General features: G+C 30.8%; 1 protein-coding gene and 1 long non-coding RNA gene across 2 annotated transcripts in view; both read right to left on the bottom strand.

Moving 5' to 3' along the window:
- LOC111702144 (uncharacterized) overlaps nt 1–22,392 on the bottom strand; it is a gene marked incomplete in the record, with an annotated part of 47,363 nt that extends 24,971 nt beyond the window's left edge. Inside the window, 21 exon segments of the mRNA XM_023473723.1 lie at nt 220–334; nt 1,098–1,158; nt 1,890–1,943; nt 2,003–2,045; nt 2,740–2,804; nt 3,712–3,803; nt 4,054–4,144; nt 4,929–5,011; nt 6,347–6,425; nt 7,136–7,227; nt 9,682–9,813; nt 12,159–12,262; nt 12,588–12,660; nt 13,598–13,692; nt 14,144–14,192; nt 14,621–14,721; nt 15,404–15,479; nt 16,246–16,315; nt 17,090–17,186; nt 18,023–18,104; nt 22,389–22,392. Of these exon segments, the coding sequence (XP_023329491.1) occupies nt 220–334; nt 1,098–1,158; nt 1,890–1,943; nt 2,003–2,045; nt 2,740–2,804; nt 3,712–3,803; nt 4,054–4,144; nt 4,929–5,011; nt 6,347–6,425; nt 7,136–7,227; nt 9,682–9,813; nt 12,159–12,262; nt 12,588–12,660; nt 13,598–13,692; nt 14,144–14,192; nt 14,621–14,721; nt 15,404–15,479; nt 16,246–16,315; nt 17,090–17,186; nt 18,023–18,104; nt 22,389–22,392 (1,658 nt within the window).
- Nucleotides 22,393–22,649: 257 nt separating this feature from the next.
- Nucleotides 22,650–24,132, bottom strand: LOC111702136 (uncharacterized). Its single transcript, XR_002765365.1, has 3 exons — nt 24,069–24,132; nt 22,936–22,995; nt 22,650–22,729 (listed from the first exon to the last, which is right to left on the bottom strand). It is a non-coding gene; the product is annotated as an uncharacterized LOC111702136 (long non-coding RNA).
- Nucleotides 24,133–24,469: the final 337 nt, after the last annotated feature.

The raw sequence follows: 24,469 nt of genomic DNA, 5'->3' as shown, positions 1-24,469 counted from the left end.
AGGTTTAAAGGATACTGTCTTAGGTTTAAAGGATACTGTCTTAGGTTTAAAGGATACTGTCTTAGGTTTAAAGGATACTGTCCTAGGTTTAAAGGATACTGTCCTAGGTTTAAAGGATTCTGTCTTAGGTCTAAAGAATACTGACTTAGGTTTAAAGGATACTGTTGTGAATATGATGTCACTTCAATCAAATGAGGTTTACAATCTCTTTTACTATACCTTCCTTCTCTGACGTCAGACATTTTAACAAAGATAATTTTATGATCGTCAAGATCGTCATCAATCCCTTCAAGATCGGCAAGAGCTGACTCTGCCCACAAAGTAGATGGATCATCTGTAATACATAGTAGAATTTAAGTAAGAGTTTTATTTTTAATTTAATAATGGGAGAAAGCGCCATTATTGAAGAAGGCATTTTTGTTGGTTCTATTTTTAAATCCTAGAACCTTTTTTTTAAATTAATTAAACTTTTATTATTTTCAACAAGACGTGTGTTGGACTTAATGTTCGTAAAAAAAGGAAAAAAAACAATATTTAATTTTTTATTAGCAGAGAAAGGGAAAACATTTTTGAAGATAGTCTTATTCATCTCCAAATAAAAAGGGTGTTTATTATTTTACATTATCTTACGACATTTCTAGATTTTATTTATTCCATCTGATGGTTAAAAGTCTGAAACATATTTATTATTATTTTTTTAATTTCTTAAATATTTTTTTATCAAAAAAACAACAACGGCGTACACACAAATAAATCTAGGGGGGTGCTAAATATGCGCCCCTGGGGGGGGGGGTGGAATTTGAACTGTAAATTCTAAACATTTGGTTTCTTGGATACATTAAAGATACTCATTCAGTCCTATTACCTTGCAAGTACTATACTTTATTTCTCCTCCAAACAAAACTAGCAGAAAAAAACAGCAAACTAATTTTTTTATACGCTTCACTGGAGAAGTGTTATAGCTTTGAGTTCTAGGGGGCTACGCCACCCCCCTATTTTCAGTTCTAGGTGGCACTGTACCCTGCCCCCCCCCCCTGTGCACGCCCTTTAAAAACAATTGTTTTTGTTCTATTTCAAGAAGTTTAATTTCTACTTACAAAACAAGCAAAGAACAGGCAGGTTCCCTTCAATCAGACTGTTAAGCATTCTTCCATTTACCTAGTTGAGCAATATTGCTTTTTAAAAAATCTTTAAAAATTTGGAAATATTTCACTCTTGAAATATTTCACTCATGAAATATTTCACTCTTGAAATATTTCTCTGACGAGAGATAAAAAGTGAGAAATAAATCATTCGTGACAGTGATTTCTGAAACGGAGTCGATATTAGAAATTATTTTGGTGGATTATTGCTAAGATTTGCAACCAGTAAAAGGACTGTCGTTTCAAGTAGACCCTTCTTTTAAAGAGAGGCATACTCGATTCACGACAGTACAACCTTAAAACCTTTCTCTGATAAAAAATGTAGAAGATATCGTCGTTATTTGAACTTGAAATTTTTTTCTGAAGTATACATGCGCAATTTGAAATAGGGGGAGAAAACTATGGATTTGTCATTTGGTTTCCGGTCTTTGATATATTCTTTCATATAGTTTAGCGCTGTAGATAGATACGACCAATTACAGTAAAATTACGTTTAAGAATCCGTACAGTCGTCTCTGAGTTCGCATTCTTTTTGGAGAACTCTGAAGCACATTTTTAATAAAAAAAATAATTTCTTTAGTTTTTTTTGACTTACCACTTACTACTTGTCTTATTAAACTTTACATTATAAAGATTTAAAAATCTTCAGATGAAAAACATTCAGTTTTTTAAAACTAAAATGTAGAGGTTTAGATGCAGTACATTATCCAATACATTGCATTCTGTACACTGTACAGCATAGCTCACCTTCTCAATTGTATCATCTTTAGACTGCTTTAACATCCAATTCAAAGCCTCGTCCTAAAATTTCAATTTGAATAAAAAGATTTAAATATTGATAAAATATATTTCTATTTTACCTCCATTCTCAGATCTCCATTGTAAAGGTCAGGGATTCCGTTTCTGGTCATTGAAAAAAATTATCATGAACTTCGATTTTGCTCATTTGGTAAAAAGTCTGTAAATGGTCGGCTTCTATGTTAATAAAGTGTTGACGATTTTTCGTTGCACTTTTATTCCCGCGCAATTTCGAAAATATTCCTTTATGTTTAAGCCATCGACACAGACTTTTCGTAGCTCTAAAAAGTTCTTAATTGTCAAAAATCAATGTTTTCTGTTTGTGCATAATTATGCATATTTTTTCTCTTTTCTTTTGGAAACCTGTATTTTCAAAAAAAAATTATTTAAACAAATTTAAACTACACCATTTATATATGTATTTATATCTTTGTGTGTGAATAAATCTTTATAATAATAATAGTATCATATACAGTAAGACATATAAAACTGTTGAATAGGAAGACGACTTAATATGACTCGAATATGTTGATATATATATAATATATATAATCCAATGAACACGAAACAGAACAATTTTGAAGTGAGCACAGAACCGTTTAAATGAAAAAGTTAATTTTAAGGTGGTAAAACTATTTGGTTTATAACAGAATCAACTATAATAAGATTGATTAAATGTCGTCTTCTTAGTTCGCAGATCTGTGAGCATGAGATTTGCAAATACAAATAATACTGAGGATGTAAACCCTCAAAATATGAAATATTAAAATTATTTTGCTTAAATATAGTTTTCTTTTGCCTTATGATAACAAGCTCTGGCGGTGTTACAATTCCTCGACTCTTCATTTCTTCTTCGTTACTAATCTAAACAAATAATATTGATACAGGGTGTCCCAATAAACATGGGAATTCAGTGACGAATTCGATATCGTCATTTTAAATAATTCTTAGATTTAGTTTAGTGATATCTACTGAGAAAGCTGTGATCCGTAAAATTTTTGTCTGCTATGTTTATAGTTTGTTTGTTTATGTTTTGACTGCATACTGTTGTACTTAGTAAAACAAGAAAATTGCAGTATACAAACAGAGTAAACATGTCAGTATTCACTGTTCATCTTGCGGAGACATTATAGACACATCTTTACAACCATTTACCGTTTTCATAAATAAACTCTAGCAGACATAATTATATTATCGCTTTTGAAATGAGGTATTACAATGCTAATTCATAACAAAGACGATATCTAATTCGTCACTGAATTCCTATGTTTATTGGGACACCCTGTTCTGAAGGTTGAAAAGTTTAATTACATGAGAAAACATTACAGGGAAGGTTGGCTGGTAATAGAAGCAAGTTTTCCCCGGAGAGAAAAGTCAAAATTTAGTTTTCTGAAAAATGCGCAAAATAAAAACAGAAAAATCCGCAAAGATCAAAATATGTTTTACAAAGGAAAATGGCAGCTTTAATTTAGAGCAACAGTGGACAGCTAAGATTGATACTATAAAAGGCATACACTTAGAAAAAGACACTTTCATATTATAAAAATCGTATAAATCAAGTAAATTTGTAGGTCCAAAATCAGACGTAACTACAGTTTCAAGGCTCTATTAATTCTATTATTTCCCCCCCCCCCCCCCAATATTTTTTAAACCATTAATACCAGGGTCCCCAAAATTGGTGATTCATCTTCAATATCTGTAAAACATGTTGTAGAAAAAAGTACGACCAAAAAAAGCGTTTTTGAATTAAAAATTAATTTAAGATAAAAACCTTGACAAAAAGCACACCCTTCTTTCTGGCCTGTCCCGCAATATTCTCTAAACTTTTCACAGCCCTTGAGGACTGACTCTCCCCTTTACGATCTAGAATTTAAGAAAAATATAATCTGGTGAAAAGAAAGCTTGATGGAAATATTGTAAAATAATTACTAAAAAACTAAGCGAAAAGATAAAAATTTTATCAATAATTAATTACGTAAGATTAAATAAAACCATGAAAAAAGGTGTTCTTGAATTATGATGTTGTGGTGTGCATACAAGTGTAATAAAGGGTTTTATAAAATATTTAATTTTCATATTATATAAAATAAATGTATGTAAAAAGAAAACTTACAAAAAAGAATTGAAAGAGTTCTATCATCTGGCCAACTGTGCCCCTGACCTAATTCTCCCTGGATCAGCATCCCTAGGCCAACACGGTCAACCTATAGTAGGACGATTCCTATGTTGTCTAAAATTGTTCAATATTGTCTAATATTGTCCAATATTGTCGAATATTGTCCAATATTGTCTAATATTGTCGAATATTGTCCATTAATGTCCAATATTGTACAATAATCTCAAATATTGTCCAATAATGTTCAATATTGTCCAATAATGTTCAATATTGTCCAATAATGTTCAATATTGTCCAATAATGTGAATATTGTCCATTAATGTCCAATATTGTACAATAATCTCAAATATTGTCAATATTGTCCAATAATGTTCAATATTGTCCAATAATGTTCAATATTGTCCAATAATGTTCAATATTGTCCAATAATGTCCAATACTGTCCAATATTATCCAGTAAAGCCTATAATGTCCTTTATTGCCCAATATGTCCAATAAGGTCCAATATTGTCCAATCATGACAAATATGGTCCAAAAATGTCCAATATTGTCCAAAAATGTCCAATAATGTCCAATAATCTCCAACAATGTCAAATATTGTCCAATTTGTCCAATAATTACTAAAATTGTCCAATAATGTCCAATATTGTCCAACAATGTCCAATATTGTCCAAAAATGTCCAATATTTTCCAATAATGTCCAATATCTTTGCAAACAAACCGATGTCAAATATATAAAGTCCAGAACAATTTAATAGTCGGTTAAATTTTTTTTAGGATTTTCCAATAATTTCCAATAATGTCAGATGTCGTTCAATATTGTCCAATATTATCCAATAATATCCAATTATAATAACTCTTTAATATACTTGCCTCTAGAAGATCTCCATCCTCTCCAGCCATTTTCCTAACCCAAGCTAGGAGGGACCGATCAGACCCGAGGTCGCCAGTGTACACTGTACATAGTACAAATCAGCTGATTCATTTCCCCCGTGCTTTTTATTCGAATAGTCTTTTGTCAAAACCAGAAGTTGTGAAAATTAAACAAATGCACTTAGATTTCAGTTAGTTCCAGCATCTGTTTTTACAGCATAGTGAACAATACGGTATCTTTTATTGGTAGGGTAGTTCATATCAATTTAAAAACTAATAAAATAGGAAATATCTAAAAAAAAAGTGTTTAGATTCTACTTCAGGATTACATCTCTAATTTCTTACTGTCGACGTTCTAAGTAAGATCTTATCATCACAATTTTATTTCTTTGGCCTTGAATACTATTTCTTAACTTCCTTGACTTCTATAGTTTTAAAAATACAGGATTTTGCGCTAAAAGTGTAATGGTAGGAGTAGGACCCTTATTTGAATTGTATTGGTAGGACCCTTGATTTGAATTGTATTGGTAGGACCCTTGATTTGAATTGTATTGGTAGGAACCATGATTTGAATTGTATTGGTAGAACCCTTGATTTGAATTGTATTGGTAGGAACCATGATTTGAATTGTATTGGTAGGAACCTTGATTTGAATTGTATTGGTAGGAACCTTGATTTGAATTGTATTGGTAGGAACCTTGATATGAATTGTATTGGTAGGACCCTTGATATAAGTTGTATTGGTAGGAACCTTGATTTGAATTGCATTGGTAAGAACATTGATTTTAATTGTATTGGTAGGACCCTTGATTTGAATTGTATTGGTAGGTCCCTTGATATGAATTGTATTGGTGGGACCCTTGATTTGAATTGTATTGGTAGGAACCTTGATATAAGTTGTATTGGTAGGAACCTTGATTTGAATTGTATTGGTAGAACCCTTGATTTGAATTGTATTGGTAGGACCCTTGATTTGAATTGTATTTGTAGGAACCATGATTTGTATTGCATTGGTAGGAACCTTGATTTGAATTGTATTGGTAGGACCCTTGATTTGAATTGTATTGGTAGGAACCTTGATTTGAATTGTATTGGTAGGAACCTTGATTTGTATTGTATTGGTAGGAACCTTGATATGAATTGTATTGGTAGGAAACTTGATTTGAATTGTATTGGTAGGACCCTTGATTTGAATTGTATTGGTTGGACCCTTGATTTGAATTGTATTGGTAGGACCCTTGATATGAATTGTATTGGTAGGACCCTTGATGTGAATTGTATTGGCAGGACCCTTGTTATTTGAATTGAATCTGTACCTGATGGTACACCATATATGAATTGAATCTGTACCTGAAGGTGCACCATATTTGAATTGAATCTGTACCTGAAGGTACACCATATTTGAATTGAATCTGTACCTGAAGGTACACCATATTTGAACAGATAAACTTGAATTGACTGCACTCTCCACTTTCTTAGTTCTCCAGAATCACTTACCTAGATATGTATGTAGACTATATAGTAAATACCCAAAGTTTTAGCATTTTAGCATTTCTAAAATGTGGTCTGCTTCAAAATACGCAGAGGTAAAAGCATCATCTTCAGATTTCAATTTTTTTAATAAAAGCAAAATGTTTTACTGTCCAATAAATATCATGTTTTGATAATTGACTATACCAAGAAGATACACGACATTCTGGAAAAGTAACATGTCACGCACTTTTTTTAATACACACTTTGTCATTAGATACAAAACGCGTCCCATAAAATATTAAATTATCTCCAAATACAATTTGTACAATTTAAAGTAATGATGCAATCTATTATACCTTTGTTCCCTGGAATTTAGAACTATGAATATGTTTAAATATGTAACCAATGATTAGAGATCAAAGACATGCTTAAAGGGAGTGACCACCGACCGGTTAGGCATGGTAGTTGAACTGAACTGAGTGCAGTATTGTAGAGAAATTCAATAGAATTCATTTCAGACCTATAAGACATTTATACGGTGTATATATGTTAAGCAAGAGCGCAAATTCGATCTTTAGAATCGTCCTGGATTGTCCATTCTGGAGGCTTTATTTTGAAAATACAACAGTCACATGGCTCAGCTGAATTACCATGTCAAGCTAATCACTCCCTTTAAAAGTCGTTCCTCAACTGAAAGTGAGAGGGGGAGAGGGATAAATTGTGTTTACTTATACCTTGACCATTGATATTCCAAGTCTATCAAGATCATCATCAATATTCTCAAGAATATCCAGCAATTCAATTACTTCTCTTTCTCCTCTTTTATCTATGATATTAAGATAATCAATATTTTCAGGATAACTAGCTGAGGGAGTGCCAGCTGTGTTGCCGTACAAATTAAAAAAATGAATTTTGAAAAAAATGAATTTTAATGAAAGAGAAATTAATTTTGAAGAAGTAAAAAATGGGATTGTTTGATTGTTTAGCCTATGTTGACCCATGGGTTTCCCAAAAAAAATCATCCAATTTGGTTCAGCCGTTTGGCCAGGTATAGCTAACGTATATATTGTATATATATTATATATATATACAATATATACGAGTATGAGCTAAGAGTTTTCTTATGTAGATGAACAGTGATGAGATCAATGAAAGTGTGAAATACAAAATGCCTGACTTTAGATAGTGCAATGCACATGAAACATAGCAATTTGATAAGTATTTGTTCAAGCTACTGCATGGTGAAACCATTTTCTTTATAATAACGTCAAATGTACAAAAGATAGAGTTAATAGGTCTCTTTGTATATATTGTATTATTTTAACCTGACTAATAAAGAATTTATGATGAGAATTAAACTTTTGTCAATGAAACTTTTCTTTTATAGTGTAGCGATTTATGAAATGTTTTTGCATTGATTCAATTTATCCATTACTAAGTATGAAAAGGTTTTCCTCAAAACAGAACTAAAACTTTCTATAATAAGAATATAACATTGAAATTAAACGAAATGTATTTCAATTTTTTTTTCTTGAAACATTTAAAGGTATTCTTTATTAATGAAAATAAAGATAAACAAAAAGTAGTACATAATTCAAAACGACGGGATCAATCTCAAGCATTTTGTTTATAGTACAGTGAGACTCATAAAACGGTGGAACAGGAAATCTATATTTTAGCAATTTTATGTCGTCATGAACCAATTTTCTTTTTACCAATTTTTTTGGTAAAGTGTGAACTGCACACAGTTCCTGTGTTTCATGTTCATTTTACTATCTAAAATCTTCGCCTTACCGGCCCATTACAGAGTTTAATGTGACCAACTGTATTAATCTGNAAATCAAGTATAAAACTGAATAATTTTGTTTATGAAATATCCATCTTTTTATTTTTTCTTCTTATTTCCTGCGGCAGTTTAAGTTTCTTTACTTTTTTGTATTTTTTTTATGCTCTTCTCTTTTCCGTCAATTGTATTCTTTTGATTTTTCTATTTGTACCTTTTTCTTTTACTCTTTTCTTGTATCCATATTTTTTTTATACAGTGAAACCCTTAATAACGATTACATCGAAAGAATTCATCAAATGTCGTATTCTTTACTTTCTGATAATGGAATGTTGCAGATATTTAGTTTTTTTAATTAAATGATTATATGGAACTCTTAAAAAATGTTCCCGCATATTCATGGCTATTTATTCATTTTCGCAAATACTGAAATTTACGTAATATAGTATAAAAATCATTGAAAAATTGTCAATACGACATTTAATAATTTCTTCCGATGTATTCGTTATTAAGGGTTTCATTGTAGCATATTTCATCTTAACTTTCTTTTTCTTTTTATTTTCTTAAATATTAAAAAATTGTTTAATATTTAAACTTTTCTCTAGTCTTCTCTCTCTATAAATATTAAATGATTTTGAAAATTTTGTTTTTTTGTTTGTTATTTTTCCTTAGTTCAATATGGAAAGTTTGTCTCAAGATTGGAAAATTATTTGTTGAAATCTATGTTAAAAATATGCTCTGTAAGTTCTTAATTTATCTCTACCAAAAAAAGTCGGATAGAAATCTTTATTAAAACAAAAACATTTATTAAATATTTACAAATATAAAAAGCTTACATTTGTGCCTCAGATTAGAAACTTTTTAACTTTAAAAAAATTAGTTTTACGTCAAGATTAGGTTAAGAAATGTTTTTGTCTTTTTTAAGATTTCTATCCTGCGGCACAGAATCAATTCATTCATAAATAGTTTAGTTTTGCCGTCATTCAAAACACATTTCAAGACTGCTTAAAGTTTTAACTCTCAATAATGTAAATAATTTGAGAAAATGTAAGCATTCCCGTAAATTCTTAAATTCTTCCTCCCTTGTTGTGCAACAACCACTTAACCCTTTTCCGCTCAGCTCAAATTTTATATAATAAAAAAGGATAGGAAAACATATTTTTATCAATTAAAGTCATTGATAGATCAAATATTGCCTGATTACAAAAACAGCATAAGAATTATTTTATAATTTAACAATGAAAATCCTATCCTGTTTGGTTGTGTCCATGGCCGGGTAATCCCACTTACTTAAACCATGGGAAACTGAGAGATTTATCAAAATTTGCAAAACATGAAAAATTTACGAAAACATTAAATAATGCATATTTTACGTCTCATAAGCCATTCCACGAACATTTTGTGGAGGTAAAAATTGTTTAAGATTATCAGGAGAATAGTTTTTAATTAGATAACAGGTGTGGGTCAGCGCAATAATGGCGTAGGCAATATACTTACAGAAGACGACAACTACATGTTTAGTTTCGCGGATTATTTTGCCAAGAAGGGAGGACGACATTTCCTCAATTTCAGCTGATTCTACATAAGCAAGAATCCACTGTAGAACCTCTTCTTCATCCATAAGATTTCCTAAATATTTCAAGAATAAACATTTTATGATTTTAAAGTAATTGTAGATTCTCTTTAAATCTGTGTCTTTAATTGGATGACAAAGATTTGCTTATATTTTTAGCTTAAAAATAAGGCCCCAGTCTATTTAATCCGCAGAAACGTTTGTAATTTATATTTAGCAAGCTTCATGATATAAAAGTATGACTATTTAGTTTAAAAGTTAGTATTTACCACAAACTCTAATTTAGCAATCCCAATATTTTTGGAACCAAATATCCAAGATACCTTTGCTATTTCAAACTATGTATTCTATTAGATAAAATCATCCATGTTTGAAATATCAACGCATTGCACCATAAGGTTGCAAAGAGTATCCAGGATCCGGATTAGAAAATTTGAGTTTGTGGCAAAAACTCAGTTTCTTAATAAGAAAAAATAAATGTTTTTATTCGAAATTATAAAAACTGCGTTTGACTTAAAATATTTGGAATTCTTGGAATTTTTGCGCGAAAGCCAGGAGAATGGGTCTATTAATTTAATCTTTCCAGAACTCAATAAATTAGGATTTTCTGTCGTTGTTGCTGAAACAAAGGTTTAAAGGGTATCGTTGTGAATTGTACATGCCACTCATTAAAAGTTAGATGCTTTACAATTAGCTTTTTCTCAGCGAGAAAATTTCGTTTTTTTAATTTATTCAAACCAATGTCGGAACCTCGAATCTAATGCAATATTGCCTTTTTCTAGGAATACAAAATATAACGAAATCATAGTGTATTCAGGGAATCAGTGAAATATATGGTCTCCTTAAAATCGAGTAGAAATATAAAGGCTGTCTCCTTTTAATTCAATATTTTCTTTATAAATATTATCTTATATTTTATCTAAATACAACTTTTTTTATCACCAACATTTTTGTCACTGAACATTTTCTCATTTTTCAATCAAGATTGAAACATTTATAAAATGACATGCTCTTTTAATAGTAAAGGAGAAGGGGGGAGGCTGTAACAGGAAATGAGAAGGGGGGAGGCTGTAATAATAAAGGAGAAGGGGGGAACTGTAACAGTAAAGGAGGGGGTGTTGGGTGTTATGACTATAAGCGGATTAAAGGGATCCATAAACATTTTAAACATTTACAGTTTACACCCTTATACAAGGAGGATACTCATCTACTCCTCTACTATTTACAGTTTACACCTTATACAAGGAGGATACTCATCTACTCCTCTAATATTTACAGTTTACACCTTATACAAGGAGGATACTCATCTACTCTTCTACTATTTACAGTTTATACCCTTATACAAGACGGATACTCATCTACTCCTCTACTATTTACAGTTTATATCCTTATACAAGGAGGATACTCATCTACTCCTCTACTATTTACAGTTTACACACTTATACAATGAGGATACTCATCTACTCCACTACTATTTACAGTTTACACCCTTATACAAGGAGGATACTCATCTACTATTTCTTCCTCTCAGTCCTTCCTTTTCCCTCTTTTCTACACCTTAAAATATTTCTCCCCTCTCCCCCTTTCCTCTGCTTTATACTTTACTAATTTTGTTTCATTCACTCTCTTTCCTTCACTCCTTTTCATTACCACTCTTTCCTCCACTCCTTTTATTTATTCTCTGTCCTCAAATCCTTTCTTTTCCTGACTTCTTTTTCCGGCTGTCTTTTTCATTTTCCACTTTTCCATTCCCTTCCTTTTTTCCCTTCATTTCCCCCACCTCTCTATGCTCGTTCCCAAAATATTTTCATCTAAAAATCTCCTAATTCAATCGTAGTGTTACCGCCCCCCCCCCTTTGTTCCCATTTTCATGCGTAAACCCTCTTACCCTCATTACTTTTCGTCTCTTCCCAAATAATGTGCCCCCCCCCCTCCTCCTACCCTACATCTCAGCTCAGTTTCCCTTTTTCAAGAAAATCTTCGTGCTTCAATGTATGAGGGGTGAGATTAACATTTAACATNGTCTAAAAATTGATGCCGTATAAAATGTTGAAAACAGATGTAAAATAAGAGATTATTAAAGAAGGGGTAAACAGGATTAGAGAAAGAGAGAATGCTGTTAACACTATTTTGAATTTTAGTCCGGTTCTGTTTAAAAGTATGCAGAATGCAAAGTTTAGTCAAGGAACTCAGTTTTTGTCTAAAAACTTTTGATTTTTAATTCCTATATCTCTGCAGCCCGATGTCTATGAAATCTGTGAATTATGAATGACATAGTCTAAGTTTGACATATCAAAAGATTTACAACATCAAGTCACAAAGGTATAGGTATTAGAACATTTGAGGTTGCGATAAAAAATAAATTCCTTAAAAAATGTCATCTATTATAAAAAAACTATACCTGAGTAAAATTGTGGAGCTTTATTTTTAAAGAATACAAGAGTAGGTGTGCTCGAAACTCCAAATTTTCCTCCAGTACTCGAGATTTTCACAAAGTGAACACCCCTAAAAGCAGTAAATAAATCAGCCAATCAAATAATAATCGTTTGTTTTTTATCTTATCATCCATTTTAGTTACAAGGTTTTGAAATCAATAACCATATATTGGCTTTTAAATGTTGGTTTCCATGCCACTCTCTTTTCTTTGTCCATCAAAAAAAAACCTGCTTTCATTGGAGATTTGGAAAGAATTTATAAGTTGAAAATTCATCAATTAGCACAATAACTTAACTGTTTAATGGATACAAACAAACAAACAAACACCCAGACATAAAAAATAAATTTATATATTAATAGATTCCATTAAAAAATGTTTAATGACCCAGCTCACCTTGTGTCGCAGTCATCATCAATTTTCTCCAAGTTTTCAAGAATTTGATCAGTTCTTCTTGATTTACTGTCATCTGCAGATAAAATGGGTTAAATTAGAAAAAACTTAAATTTTAACAAAGCTTCCCTGAGCGCGAAACTTAAGAAAGAGTATCGTAATGAAACCCAGTATCGGAAACCCGGTTTGATGAATGGGGTCAGGCAGTTTAGTAGATATCAATGTTTTTAATAAGAAATAAAACGGTGGTAGGCGATTATAGCAATACAATGAAGACGAATTTCTATTTCAATTTTGATTAAAATCAACCTGTTGAACAGCATGGATCCACATAAACATGGAAACAAAGAGAAGCTGTCACGTCAATTAAAAAAAGTTTCTCTTTGATTACTTATAAACTTGTAATTCGAAAACAAAGCTTTTAAAAAATCAAAACTCAAATAAAAAAGTCGTTTTTATTTTTTTATATAATTTGATATGGTTTCTCCACATTCTTTGTTTTATGATTTCTTAGATTAAAGTCTACATTACTATATACAGTTTACACCAAAAATTAGACTCGGGAGTTTCGTTTAACATTATTCTCTTAATTTTCCGCCTCCAGGTGTTCTAACGTTGTTTTAACTGTCATAAAAACAGACTTACACATACAATATATACTACATAGCACATGATATACTGGCAAAAAATAAGACTTCAGAGACGACTTTTTTACATTGATGGTTCCTTGCAGCTGTAAACTTGTTTCTTTCTATGAGCGCTATATTCATGGCAAAAAATACTATATTATTGGCAAATAATCAAATTGTACCCTTAGATCGCTTTTTTCAGAGTTATAGGTCGTCATTAAAGTTACATTCTTTGTGGGTAACCCTGTATATTAAACATAAATTCAAATTATAAAAAACTAACAAAAAAATATCTATCTATAAAGCAATAATCAGAGCAGCTTCTCAGTTTTATATCTATCTATCTATCTATCTATCCATCATTCATTCATATGAATTGCTTACAGAAAAGCACGGCGATGTTCTCTACTGCTGAAATCATGGCCTCGAGGCTGTTAATATCAACCTCTTCTATCTGATCACCCTCTTCTCCAGAATGTCTAAACATAATATAGGGAGAAGCAGAAAACAATGGAGTAGGTAGACGACATTTAAAGTGTCCTTGATGATGACCAATCAAATAGTTTTATTATGTATCTACTTAAAAAATCACTAATTAAGTGAAATGGGTCTGTTTACACTGCTCAATTGCCGTGTCTCATGTTCTCTGGACTATTTAAAGTCTAAAAGTCGTCTTTCTATTTTTTTTCTGGATTTTTTTTTATATCACCGTACAATTTATTCAAGTCAATTGATGGATTAATCAAAATTGTTGAAAATCCATGTTTACACTTATGATATGGAAAAAAAAACATCTCAATATGGTAAAAAATATAAAAATATTAAGTGACATCTGTATCTTAATCTATGTTCAAAGGACAATTTGATGTTCTAAAACTTCTTTTTTGTTTTTATAAATTGGGTTTTTTTTCGTAAAACAATTTGAATTACCTGTTTTGAACCAACCACTCTAGTATATCTCCTTCCTCATCGATGTCACCTAGTCAAAAAAAATTGAGAATAATAAAAATAACAAAGTATAAAATTTTAGATACTTTCAGAGCGTTTCGCTTCGCGCCGATCTTCTTTTTTAATTGTGAACATTTTCTCTTTCTATAAATTGTAAAACAATACAAAAAAATTCTCAGATTTTATAAAACAAAATTGGCGGATTTTCAGAATTTAATGAAAATCGAATTTTGTTGGAGGCTAACTTTTGAAGTTTTGATCATTCATAAACCTCCCCTGGGGTCATATGAGGTTCCGCAAATAAACCAAATTTGGGCCCAATTGGTTCAGCCGTTTTGATGTTTATTGGTTACAAACAAACAGATAGACAGACAAGCAAATTATTAATATATATATAGATTTCATGCCTATTATAAGATTAAATCTTTATATAATTAATTACTAATCAATAATGAATACCTTGGTAAAGGATTGGAATAGTGTGTCTATAGTAAACCAAAGCAGGGAGTTCCCCAAGGCTGTATTCGGCCACCAGTGCTAAATCGTTGATGCAAACTACCCTAGGAAATAGATTTTCAAATTCAGAACTCGTTCCGTCTTTTATTAACGATTGTTTAAAAGCGTTTAGGGTCGTTAACGATAGAAGATCGTTCAGATATGACGTTTAGTATCAGGAAAAGAACGTTTTTATTCTTTCCAAGGATAGTTCGTTCCATGGTTGCTTAATTTATGATAATTTTAGTTTTTTGAAGAAAGGTTCTGAATGTGTAACTTAATAATACTTAAATAAACTTAATTGTAATTAATTATACTTAATTATACTTAATCATACTTAATTACACTTAATTATTCTTAATTATACTTAATTATACTTAATTATCCTTAATTATATTTAATTATACTTAATTATACTTAATTATACTTAATTATCATTAACTATACTTAATCATACTTAATTACACTTAATTATTCTTAATTATACTTAATTATCCTAAATTATGCTTAATTATATTTAATTATACTTAATTACAATTAAGTATGCTTAATTATACTTAATTATACTTAATTATCATTAACTATACTTAATTATACTTATTTCTACCTAATTATACCTAATTATACTTAATTATACTTAATTATACCTAATTATCCTTAACTATACTTAATTATACTTAATTATCCTTAATTATACCTAATTATCCTTAATTATACTTAATTATACTTAATTATACTTAACTATACCTTATGTCCAATGGTTCCGCCAGATTGATAAGATTTGTGAGTGCCTCAATACCTGCAGTTCCTTTGTTACCGGAAACTAAACAATACGCCCACAAGGACCAGTCATCAGATTTTAGAGCAAAGATATTCAAGGGACTGTATTGTACTGTACTGCATAATTACAAGAGATTCTCTTGGCAAAGATGGCAATGATTGGCTCACAACACAACAGTACCCTTAAGAACTTTGTCTGATCAAGTATGAAGTATGTTTATAGTTTTAAAAACTGTGTAGGAAAACCTATAGAAATTATAAGAAGGAAATTCTTTTAAACAAATAAAAACGAAAATATCTTCCACATTATTGAGCAGATAAAGATTTCAAGGGAACCGTTGTGAATCGGGGATTGACATCTTGCATGGAGGGTTACTTGAAATTACGCTCACAGTCCCTTTAATTACTAGTCAAAACTTCTAGAAATGCCGAAAGAGGTTAGTTTCATGGAAAGGGTTAGTAGTATGGGAAATACAAAATAAAATAAAACAAGTAAAGAATAACAATAACAGGGGTTTACAAAATAAACTTTTAACTATTCGAACACATGTTTCTAGTGAACGATATTCACACTACAATGTACATTGTACAATGTACAGTGTACACTGTTCATAAGTATTATACTACATTAAAGAATTCTTAACATTTTGTTATTAATAAATAACTTACTGTCCAAAAAAGAAATTGCGAATATTTGTCACCAAATTGGAACAAAATTTGGGACAATTCGCAACAAATGGATAGATTGTCAACTTTTACATTACAGAAAAACATTGTCAAAAGAACATTGGCTGAATGATCGAACTTACAAAAGAAGACTGCTACAAACTGGTTCTGCGTAACCAGGAGTTCTAGCTCTGATGCTGTCACCTGCTGAACCTGGGAAAACAAATTTAAAGGGACTGTTCACACATTATCAAGTAATCCTGCACGAAAGACTAAAAACTTAAAATTTAAAACTTTTGAACGAACGAATTTTTTCGTAAAAAAGGGTGTCTTTTAGAAAAAAACGAACGATAAACAGACGAAATTGATCATTAAGAGGAATGAAAAAATTATCGTTTTTAAAAAACGAACGAAAAATATCAAAAACGAAAGATTTAAAATAGTTTTTTACTTGACCAACGTAATTTTACAAAATATTTAAAAAAAACTATCGCTTTTTCTGAACAAACATTTTTTCGGATAACATTTTGAAAATAACTTTCGTTATAACGAACGATTTTACTGAATGAACGTTCAGTGAGAAAACGAACGAAATAGATGGAAAATGAATGATAATTTTCAGAACGAACTAAATCAACTTATTTTGAACGATCAAAAAACGAGCGAAATGTGTCGTTCACGAACGTTGAACGAACGAAATGAAAAACCCAGACTTACAACGACGTTGTAGCCTTAAACCTTTGTGAGAGCCATAATGATGGAGATAAAAGAAAATTGAAAATTTTCGATTGCAGTTTATTTAAAAAAGTGCTACCGTGACAAAAAAAAAAGACTATTTAGATACTAATTGCAAAAAGAAAAAGTTTAGTCAATACTCAATAGGATAGATTAATTGAACTGCGCATGAGCACACTTATTTCTTCATTTCTAACAAAGATTTTGATAAATCGAATACAATGATAGGATTTTATCTGATGATAGTTTTACCTTTCCCACCTCCTCAGTTGCTCCCAGGTTAGTTAGGAAGTCTAGAATAGAATCCTGATCGGTTAGATCACCCTCAAACTGGGAAATATCTCCAGACCTAAATAGATTGATTGATTGGTGTAATTGATTGATTGAAACAGAGCCATGTGTAATTGATTTTTGCCTGAAATTGATCTTTTGATCTATTGCTAATCAATTTATTAGAGGTCGATATTTCTGTTAAAACAATTGACTAATTTAGTTAAATAAATTTGAAGGTAGATCAAAAATAAAAATTTGTCTATTTTGATCAATCGAGTTTTTCATGAAATCAATTCGATTTACTGTAAACTCATTGATCTGTCGATTTTAAATGGATACTTCAAATTAATTGATTCACGTGTCTAAAAATTGATTTTCATGCAAATCGAATAATCATTAGCATTCAGATTGATTAGTTGTATATCTAATTAATCTATTCTGAATTAGTGATGCACTGTTAATAGATTAGTTATGAATGATATATCATAAAGTTTAACTAAAATGCATATATATGTCAAAATATGACGACATGAGTTTCTATAAAAATGATGTGTAAGCTGAATTCTGAGATGAGGTAATTTCCAATTTAAGGTTCTAATAAAAACATTCGGGTTTAAGAGATTAAACTCACCCATCAACAACAAAAAATCAGGGGTACAAGAAATTTTTGTAGAAGAATTTCACATTGAAGAAATTAAATCTTTGTCACAAACTCAATTTTCCCATTCCTATATTTTTGCAACCGGATTGTGTATAACTTTGATATTTGAATATTAGATTATTTGATCTACCAGAATTCATAGTTTAAAATATCTAAGGTCTACAACATTGGGTTGTAAAGTTATTTGGATAATTAAACCAGAGTTTGTTGCGAAGACTCAATTCCGTTCCTTTTTTTATTAGAAAAAAAACCTGATTAGTGAGAGTGCTGGGAAGTTTCTAACTCCGTGAACTTTGGCGGATTTCTTGTCATTTACTCTAATCAAAGTAACTCCTAAAAATAAACAATTTCTTGGCTAAGAGTTTTTAGAGGGACCGTCCACGTGATTTGAGTGAGCCTAGATTGAAAGAGGTTCCCTTTAAACATCCCTTTAAACATTTGTCGAAGCCAAATTAATAAAATTTATTATTTCTAATTTGCGGATTCATGCAGCAAATACAAGTGATGAAATTGACGATATTTTCCTCATTGTTATTCAGATAAAGGTTTAAAGGGTTTATATACCGACAAATCACTCTGTAAATGAAGGATTACTTGAAGTTACGTCTATTGCCCCTTTATATGCGTCATAAAATACCCCCCCCCCCCCCGGGGGGGTGTTTAAATGGGGCGGGGGGGGGGGCTTATTTTTGTCACAATACTCCTCTTAAAATGCATTTGTCTTGTGTTTCATCATGTTGAGAATGCAAAATGAATTTACTCTGATAATCTTTTCATTACAAACATTGAATCAGTTGTAGCTTGCATGGATTAATACTTATTTCAACTTATAATTACTTTTTTCATATATAAATTTGGCTTGTCTGTCTGTTTGTTTGTATCCAATAAACGTCAAAACGGCTGAACCGATCGGGCCAAAAAATTTTGTCGGACATCACGTGACCACAGGGAAGGTTTATGAATGATAAAATTTTTTTAAAAAGTGTGTTTAAAGGTTTTTAATTTTGTAAAAAAAAATTTAATTCTTGAAAATCCGCGAAATTTTTTTTTTTAATCCGCAAATCGTTTTTCATCTTTGTTTTAAAATTTAAACAAAAAGAACATGTTCACAATTTAAATAGAAGATGGGCGCCTAAAAGCCTAGTACTATATATCCTTGAATGGATCATGCAAACCCGCAATTTTTATTTATATGTCGTCTTTGTTACAGCGAGCTATTTCGGAAAAAAACAGATATGTTTTTATGAAAAATACAAGAAAACACAGCGGTTCCAGGATAATCTAAATATATTTAAATAGATTCTAACAGCTATATAGAAAATATTTAGGGGCGTCAGCAGCACTCCAAACCCTATATTTTGTAGTCAGCGTGTTGAAAAATCCTATTTTAAGAGTTTTCAATGAAATAACGGTGTGAACCATATCCCTAATGTAACCCTGTTTCAAAAGTCGTCTCCGACAAAGTGTACCTCCGTTGAATACTCCGTACTCCGGCCATCCGCCAAATCCCCTCCCTCTCGAACCTGGAAAGGGTTAATTGTCCCCCTGGTTCTTGAAGATGTATATTATGACACGTGTAGCGTATGACAGAGACCTCGTTATCCATATTTATTTCTTTACGTCAAACTGTGAGAAAACAGGGGGTATTCAATCCTCATTATATCATCATTTTTTTTAACAATCTTTTTGTAATTATTTTATTTTGTGGCGAATCATTATCATCACAAATTGTTAGATAATAATTGATAAGTATTATTCCCTAAAATTCAGGATATGAAATATTTTGGCAGATTTTAAAAAATTCCGAACAAATCTTCTATTTCCTCTCCTGATGGGGGCAGCCGGACAGCTGGGAAATATCGTAAATCAGTTCCCACATTTTTCAACCTTTGTTTCCGGAGGGGGGGGGGAGGGTAATTTTTTAGTAGAAAGGCAAAAGATTAAATAAAAAATCAGTGTTGAAAGTGTAAATTGCTAAAACAAGATTTGCAAACTTCAGAAATTCTCATATCAAAACAAAAAAGTTAGGTTTTACTGATTGAAAAATTCGAGAAGAGTTTTGAAAATTTCAAACAAAAAAAGTATTCTAAAAAATGGGTTTCAGGTTTCCAATATTTAAATTTTAATATGAGCCAAGAGAGAAAAAAATATTAACTTTTATTTTTTTAAAGATGATTGAGAAATTATGATGAAGAATTGCGGGGTTAGGTTACACAAATTATATTCGGTTCAATTTTGAATATATTAGTATTGTTCCCAAGCTCAAGTTTAGAGGAAAGGGGGGGTGTTAGAAAATAATTCTTCATGGGGAATTATTTTTATTGGGGTGCTTTCCAGGGTCTTCAGGGTCAATGGGAAATGCTTAGTTAAAAGTTGGGGTGGATCATAAGGGGATTATGCAACACAAGAATAAATTTTCTACGATAAATTTGAAAAATGAAACTTCAGCAAACTCTGATTTTCTAATTCTTATATCTATAAGTGCAGCTTAGTGTCGTGGACCTCTGCAATTCTTCAAACTATGGAAGTTTGTTGGATCAAATAATGGGACTTGGGTTCAAATATTTAGGGATTAGACTCTATTTCTCTCCGTCAGGAGATCATGTTTTGATGAATGATAAATCTTTCTGAACCCTCTTCAGTTTTAAGGCTTATTTTTATTTGCAAAGAATCTGTCAAATCTTTCCTAGGGATGTTTAGAAAGATCAAAATTTCCCTGTACGATAATTGAAAGACTGCAGTATTTAACACCACAAATATTTTCTCATCAGTTGTAAAATAAGATAAAAGAAATCCTTCCTTTTTCTGGTCAAAAATCATTTTTGATGCTTTTAAGAAAACCTTAGAAAGGGCAAGTTTTGGAAAGAGAGGAGGAAGATGCTATACCCCCCCCCCCCCCCACCCTCTCTTTTTGGATATAATGATTCAGGATATCCAAATTGGCAAATTTTAATAGTTTGCTGAAAATGCCAAATAGTTAATGGCCTCAAATTAGAAGTTAATGGACTCTAAGTCACTTTTCTAAGACTTTACTACATTTAAAAAAAAACTCAAGTTACAATGAAATTAGATACTGTAGCTAAAAATCTTATCCACATAATTTTGCCTCCAAAGAGTTGGGTAGCATCAAATAGGCCTTGTTTTAAGATTTCCAAAATGTGGTCTGCCGTTTTTGTACTTTAAGAATTGACCGAGATATTGAGAAATTTGTCTAAAATTCAAAGTATAAAATATTAATAAGATTGTTCAAATCTTATTATATACGACAATTTATATGAAACAAAGAAAGAGGATATATTTTACAAAATATTAAAGACTTCAAATGTTTTTCTTTACTCCTTTGACAAATATCAACTTTACAAAAACCAAAGACAAATTGTAAGTCCAGGGCCCAGCCATAAAATTACATCAAACCTTGTCTATGATATATCCATTCTATTACATATCCATGATTTCTAGGTATCACTTTACTCTAGTTTTGCATTATTCGAGGGAGGGATAGTAAACAATGTAATCGCTATAAAGTACTTACAGTACATACAGGTTCAAAGAATTTGTTATAAAAATCTTTATTTTTTAGTTCTTCAACGAATTCAGCTACTAACATCGTAATATAAGGACCCTGAGACGTAATACATGCTACCTAGTGTTAAATTTTGAAAAATAAACGTATGAAAAAAAAGAAAAAAGGGAAATTAATGAAGTCAATAATTAAAGAAAGAAAAATTCCATATATAACTTGCAAACGGTTGACATTTTAAAATGGGAATTAAGAAAGGGAAGGAAGGGGTAGTAAAAAAGGGACAAAAGAGAGTGGGGGGGAGAGATAGGATGAAAAAAAATCGGAAATTCTCGAAATATGTAAAAAATGTAATGATAAAGGAGATACGGAATAGAATAGAGAAAGATAAAATATAAATAAAATACTCCAAACTTTAGAGTGGTGTGAAAAGGTTTTACTTAACAATAAACAAATGTATTCTCCTAGACTGTACAAATACCGAGATTCGTATGTACTCTATATACCTACAGTACACACCTTTGGTACTTTAAACTACCACACACTCTTTTGGTACAGACTACAGACACACACACATGATGTTTCCGCTCCCTGCTTAAGACGTACGGCTAAACGGTACAGTACACCAAATAAATTCCCCTTTCAGTGAGATCCAAATAGATTATCAAGTACAATAGGATGGCAACAGAGAAATGGATCAAATATACACGACGTCACAAGTGTCAAATTTAACAAGGAAAACAAAATCTACTCACATTAGTTGACAGGTTTTCCAAGATTAAATAAAATTATCACTATTATTAATAATTTTGTCGAACTGTGACGTGAGAATACAGCTGTACTGAGAGTGTACACATTCTACGTTGCCATCTATTGTACTAGAATCTATTAAGTGAGATCAATATGTACTGTTGTAAACAAGCTACAAGGATATCCACTAAACACAACTGTTGAAAGACGAGTTATAGATCGTCATTGTTCTTTAATAGCTATCTATAAATGGCAAAATTTGAATCCAAAATTCTTGCGAATTTTTCACACTTCGTCCATAGATAGCTTACACAGTCTTTAAAGCCGACCTTAAAGTCGACACTTACCCATCATGATTAGTGGGACACACTCTATCACTGTCAAATAGACAGTAGGAGACATTACTGCAAGAACTTTGTGACCTCGTAGCTACTATAATTTTGATTTTATGCACAAGTATGAAAACAAAAACTTATCCGGTTATATATTATAAATTCAAAACATTTTCTTCTTCTCATTAATCTCTACAATAAGAGAAGTTATGATTAAATTATAACAGATTGCAATGGAATCTACTTTAGTTTGACGTGGTTATATTATATATCTACTTACACCAGTACACAGCCAAAATATCTTCGGTTTCCGCCGCCGCCTCAAACTGTCGCCCAGTCACATCCTCAACTTCAACCTTATAATTATTATTATTATTATTATTGTTATTATTATCATCATTATTATTATTATTATTATTATTATTATTATTATTATTATTATTATTATTATTATTATTATTATTATTATTATTATTATTATTATTATTATTATTATTATTATTATTATTATTATTATTATTATTATTCTTATTTTTATTATTTTTATGATTATTATTATAACCTGTCTGCAGTACCCTAGCCCAAAAAGGGCGAACAGCATGAGTAGTCCCAACCCTCGCATCTTAATTTCAAATAATTTTAAAGACAAAAACATGTAACAGTTTACATTATTATTACGTATTAGCTGAAATATATCAGTTTACATTATGATTACGTATTAGCTGAAATGTAACAGTTTACATTATGATTACGTATTAGCTGAAATGATAAATATGTTATGTAATGAGTAATTATCAATGTCGCCTATTTTGCATAACTTTGCATACTTTTTTTCTTTATATATATATTCGAAATATCTAAACAAATTTGAACTAACCAATTTTTATGTATGTATGTTATGTACTTTGTGCAGTAGGAAGAAATCTTGATAATAGTTTTATGAGGATTAACTGCCGTTAAGTTGATTTTTTTTATTAATAGTACTATTTAGGCCTTCAGTACAATATCAAAGAAGAGAAGACTACATCATGTTTATTATTATTTCTTTGGTCTCAATTCAATAAAGATGGATTTAAGTATAAACCCATTTTGATGTATAACACATTTTTTACTTAATTTTTTATCCTTGTAACAATAATAGCTTTTAACTGTTTTAACATTTTCACGTTGATTGGATACAAACAGACGAGAAAATTATGTAAATACATTTATTTATGTAGATATTCTGAATTTTATGAAATTTTTTCTTCCCGTGGTTGTGCCAGTTCTCAGAACGGTTTGAGACAAAAATTTATAAATGAGCCTGAAGTAGTTGAGCTAAGTTGTGCTGGTTCTGCATGTTCTGTTTAATTAGATTCTACGTATATTCCATCTTTGAATCTACGTATATTCTATCTTTGAATCTACCTATATTGATATTATTTAGAAATGAAAACTAATTCTGCTTGGTAAAAATTTCAGCCTTACGGTAGAGCAGGTATCTGACGTAATACAAAATCTTTAAAAAAAGAATTTTGAAAATCTTTCTGCTTATAGCCCAACATATTTGTACAAATCTATTGATGCCAGAACTTAAGTTAAGGCATGCAATTGAACTGTACTTGTAAAGAGCTAATTTTGTGTATCTCTACTTTATATATTTTATAAATGAATACAAAATGATTCTTGACTTCCATTTTTACACTTTCACGTTACCTGTCTACCTGTGTAGGGCTAGAACAGGAACTATGTTGACCGCACACCTAGGCCAGCTGCTCCACCGAGCTGTCCCACCTTTAAAGGGACAGTAGACACAATTTTAAGGGGAGCTCTATTTTATAAGAAGAGTGTTTAAATGCAAGTTTAAAATAATAATTGCTTTTTTCTAAAGATTATTTTGGTTCAAGTCTGCTGTGTTGAGTTCACACTACGCGATATCGTAATTCTACATTAAGTCGCAAAAATACTTTTTTAACTCACAAATTACTCGAGGATCACGCAGAGTTTTATATGATACTACTGTGAATCAGACATACCATTTGTAAATGTAAGGTAACTTAAAATTACGTCCAGCAGTCCCTTTAAAGCTGCTGCTTTCCTCTTCTGAACTGCGCTAT

This window comes from Eurytemora carolleeae, unplaced genomic scaffold (assembly GCF_000591075.1).
Source record: "Eurytemora carolleeae unplaced genomic scaffold, Eaff_2.0 scaffold442, whole genome shotgun sequence".
In the NCBI taxonomy this organism is placed as follows: Eukaryota; Metazoa; Arthropoda; class Copepoda; order Calanoida; family Temoridae; genus Eurytemora; species Eurytemora carolleeae.
The sequence above is the reverse complement of the archived record's forward strand: the minus strand, read 5'-3'. Positions and strand labels throughout refer to the sequence as shown.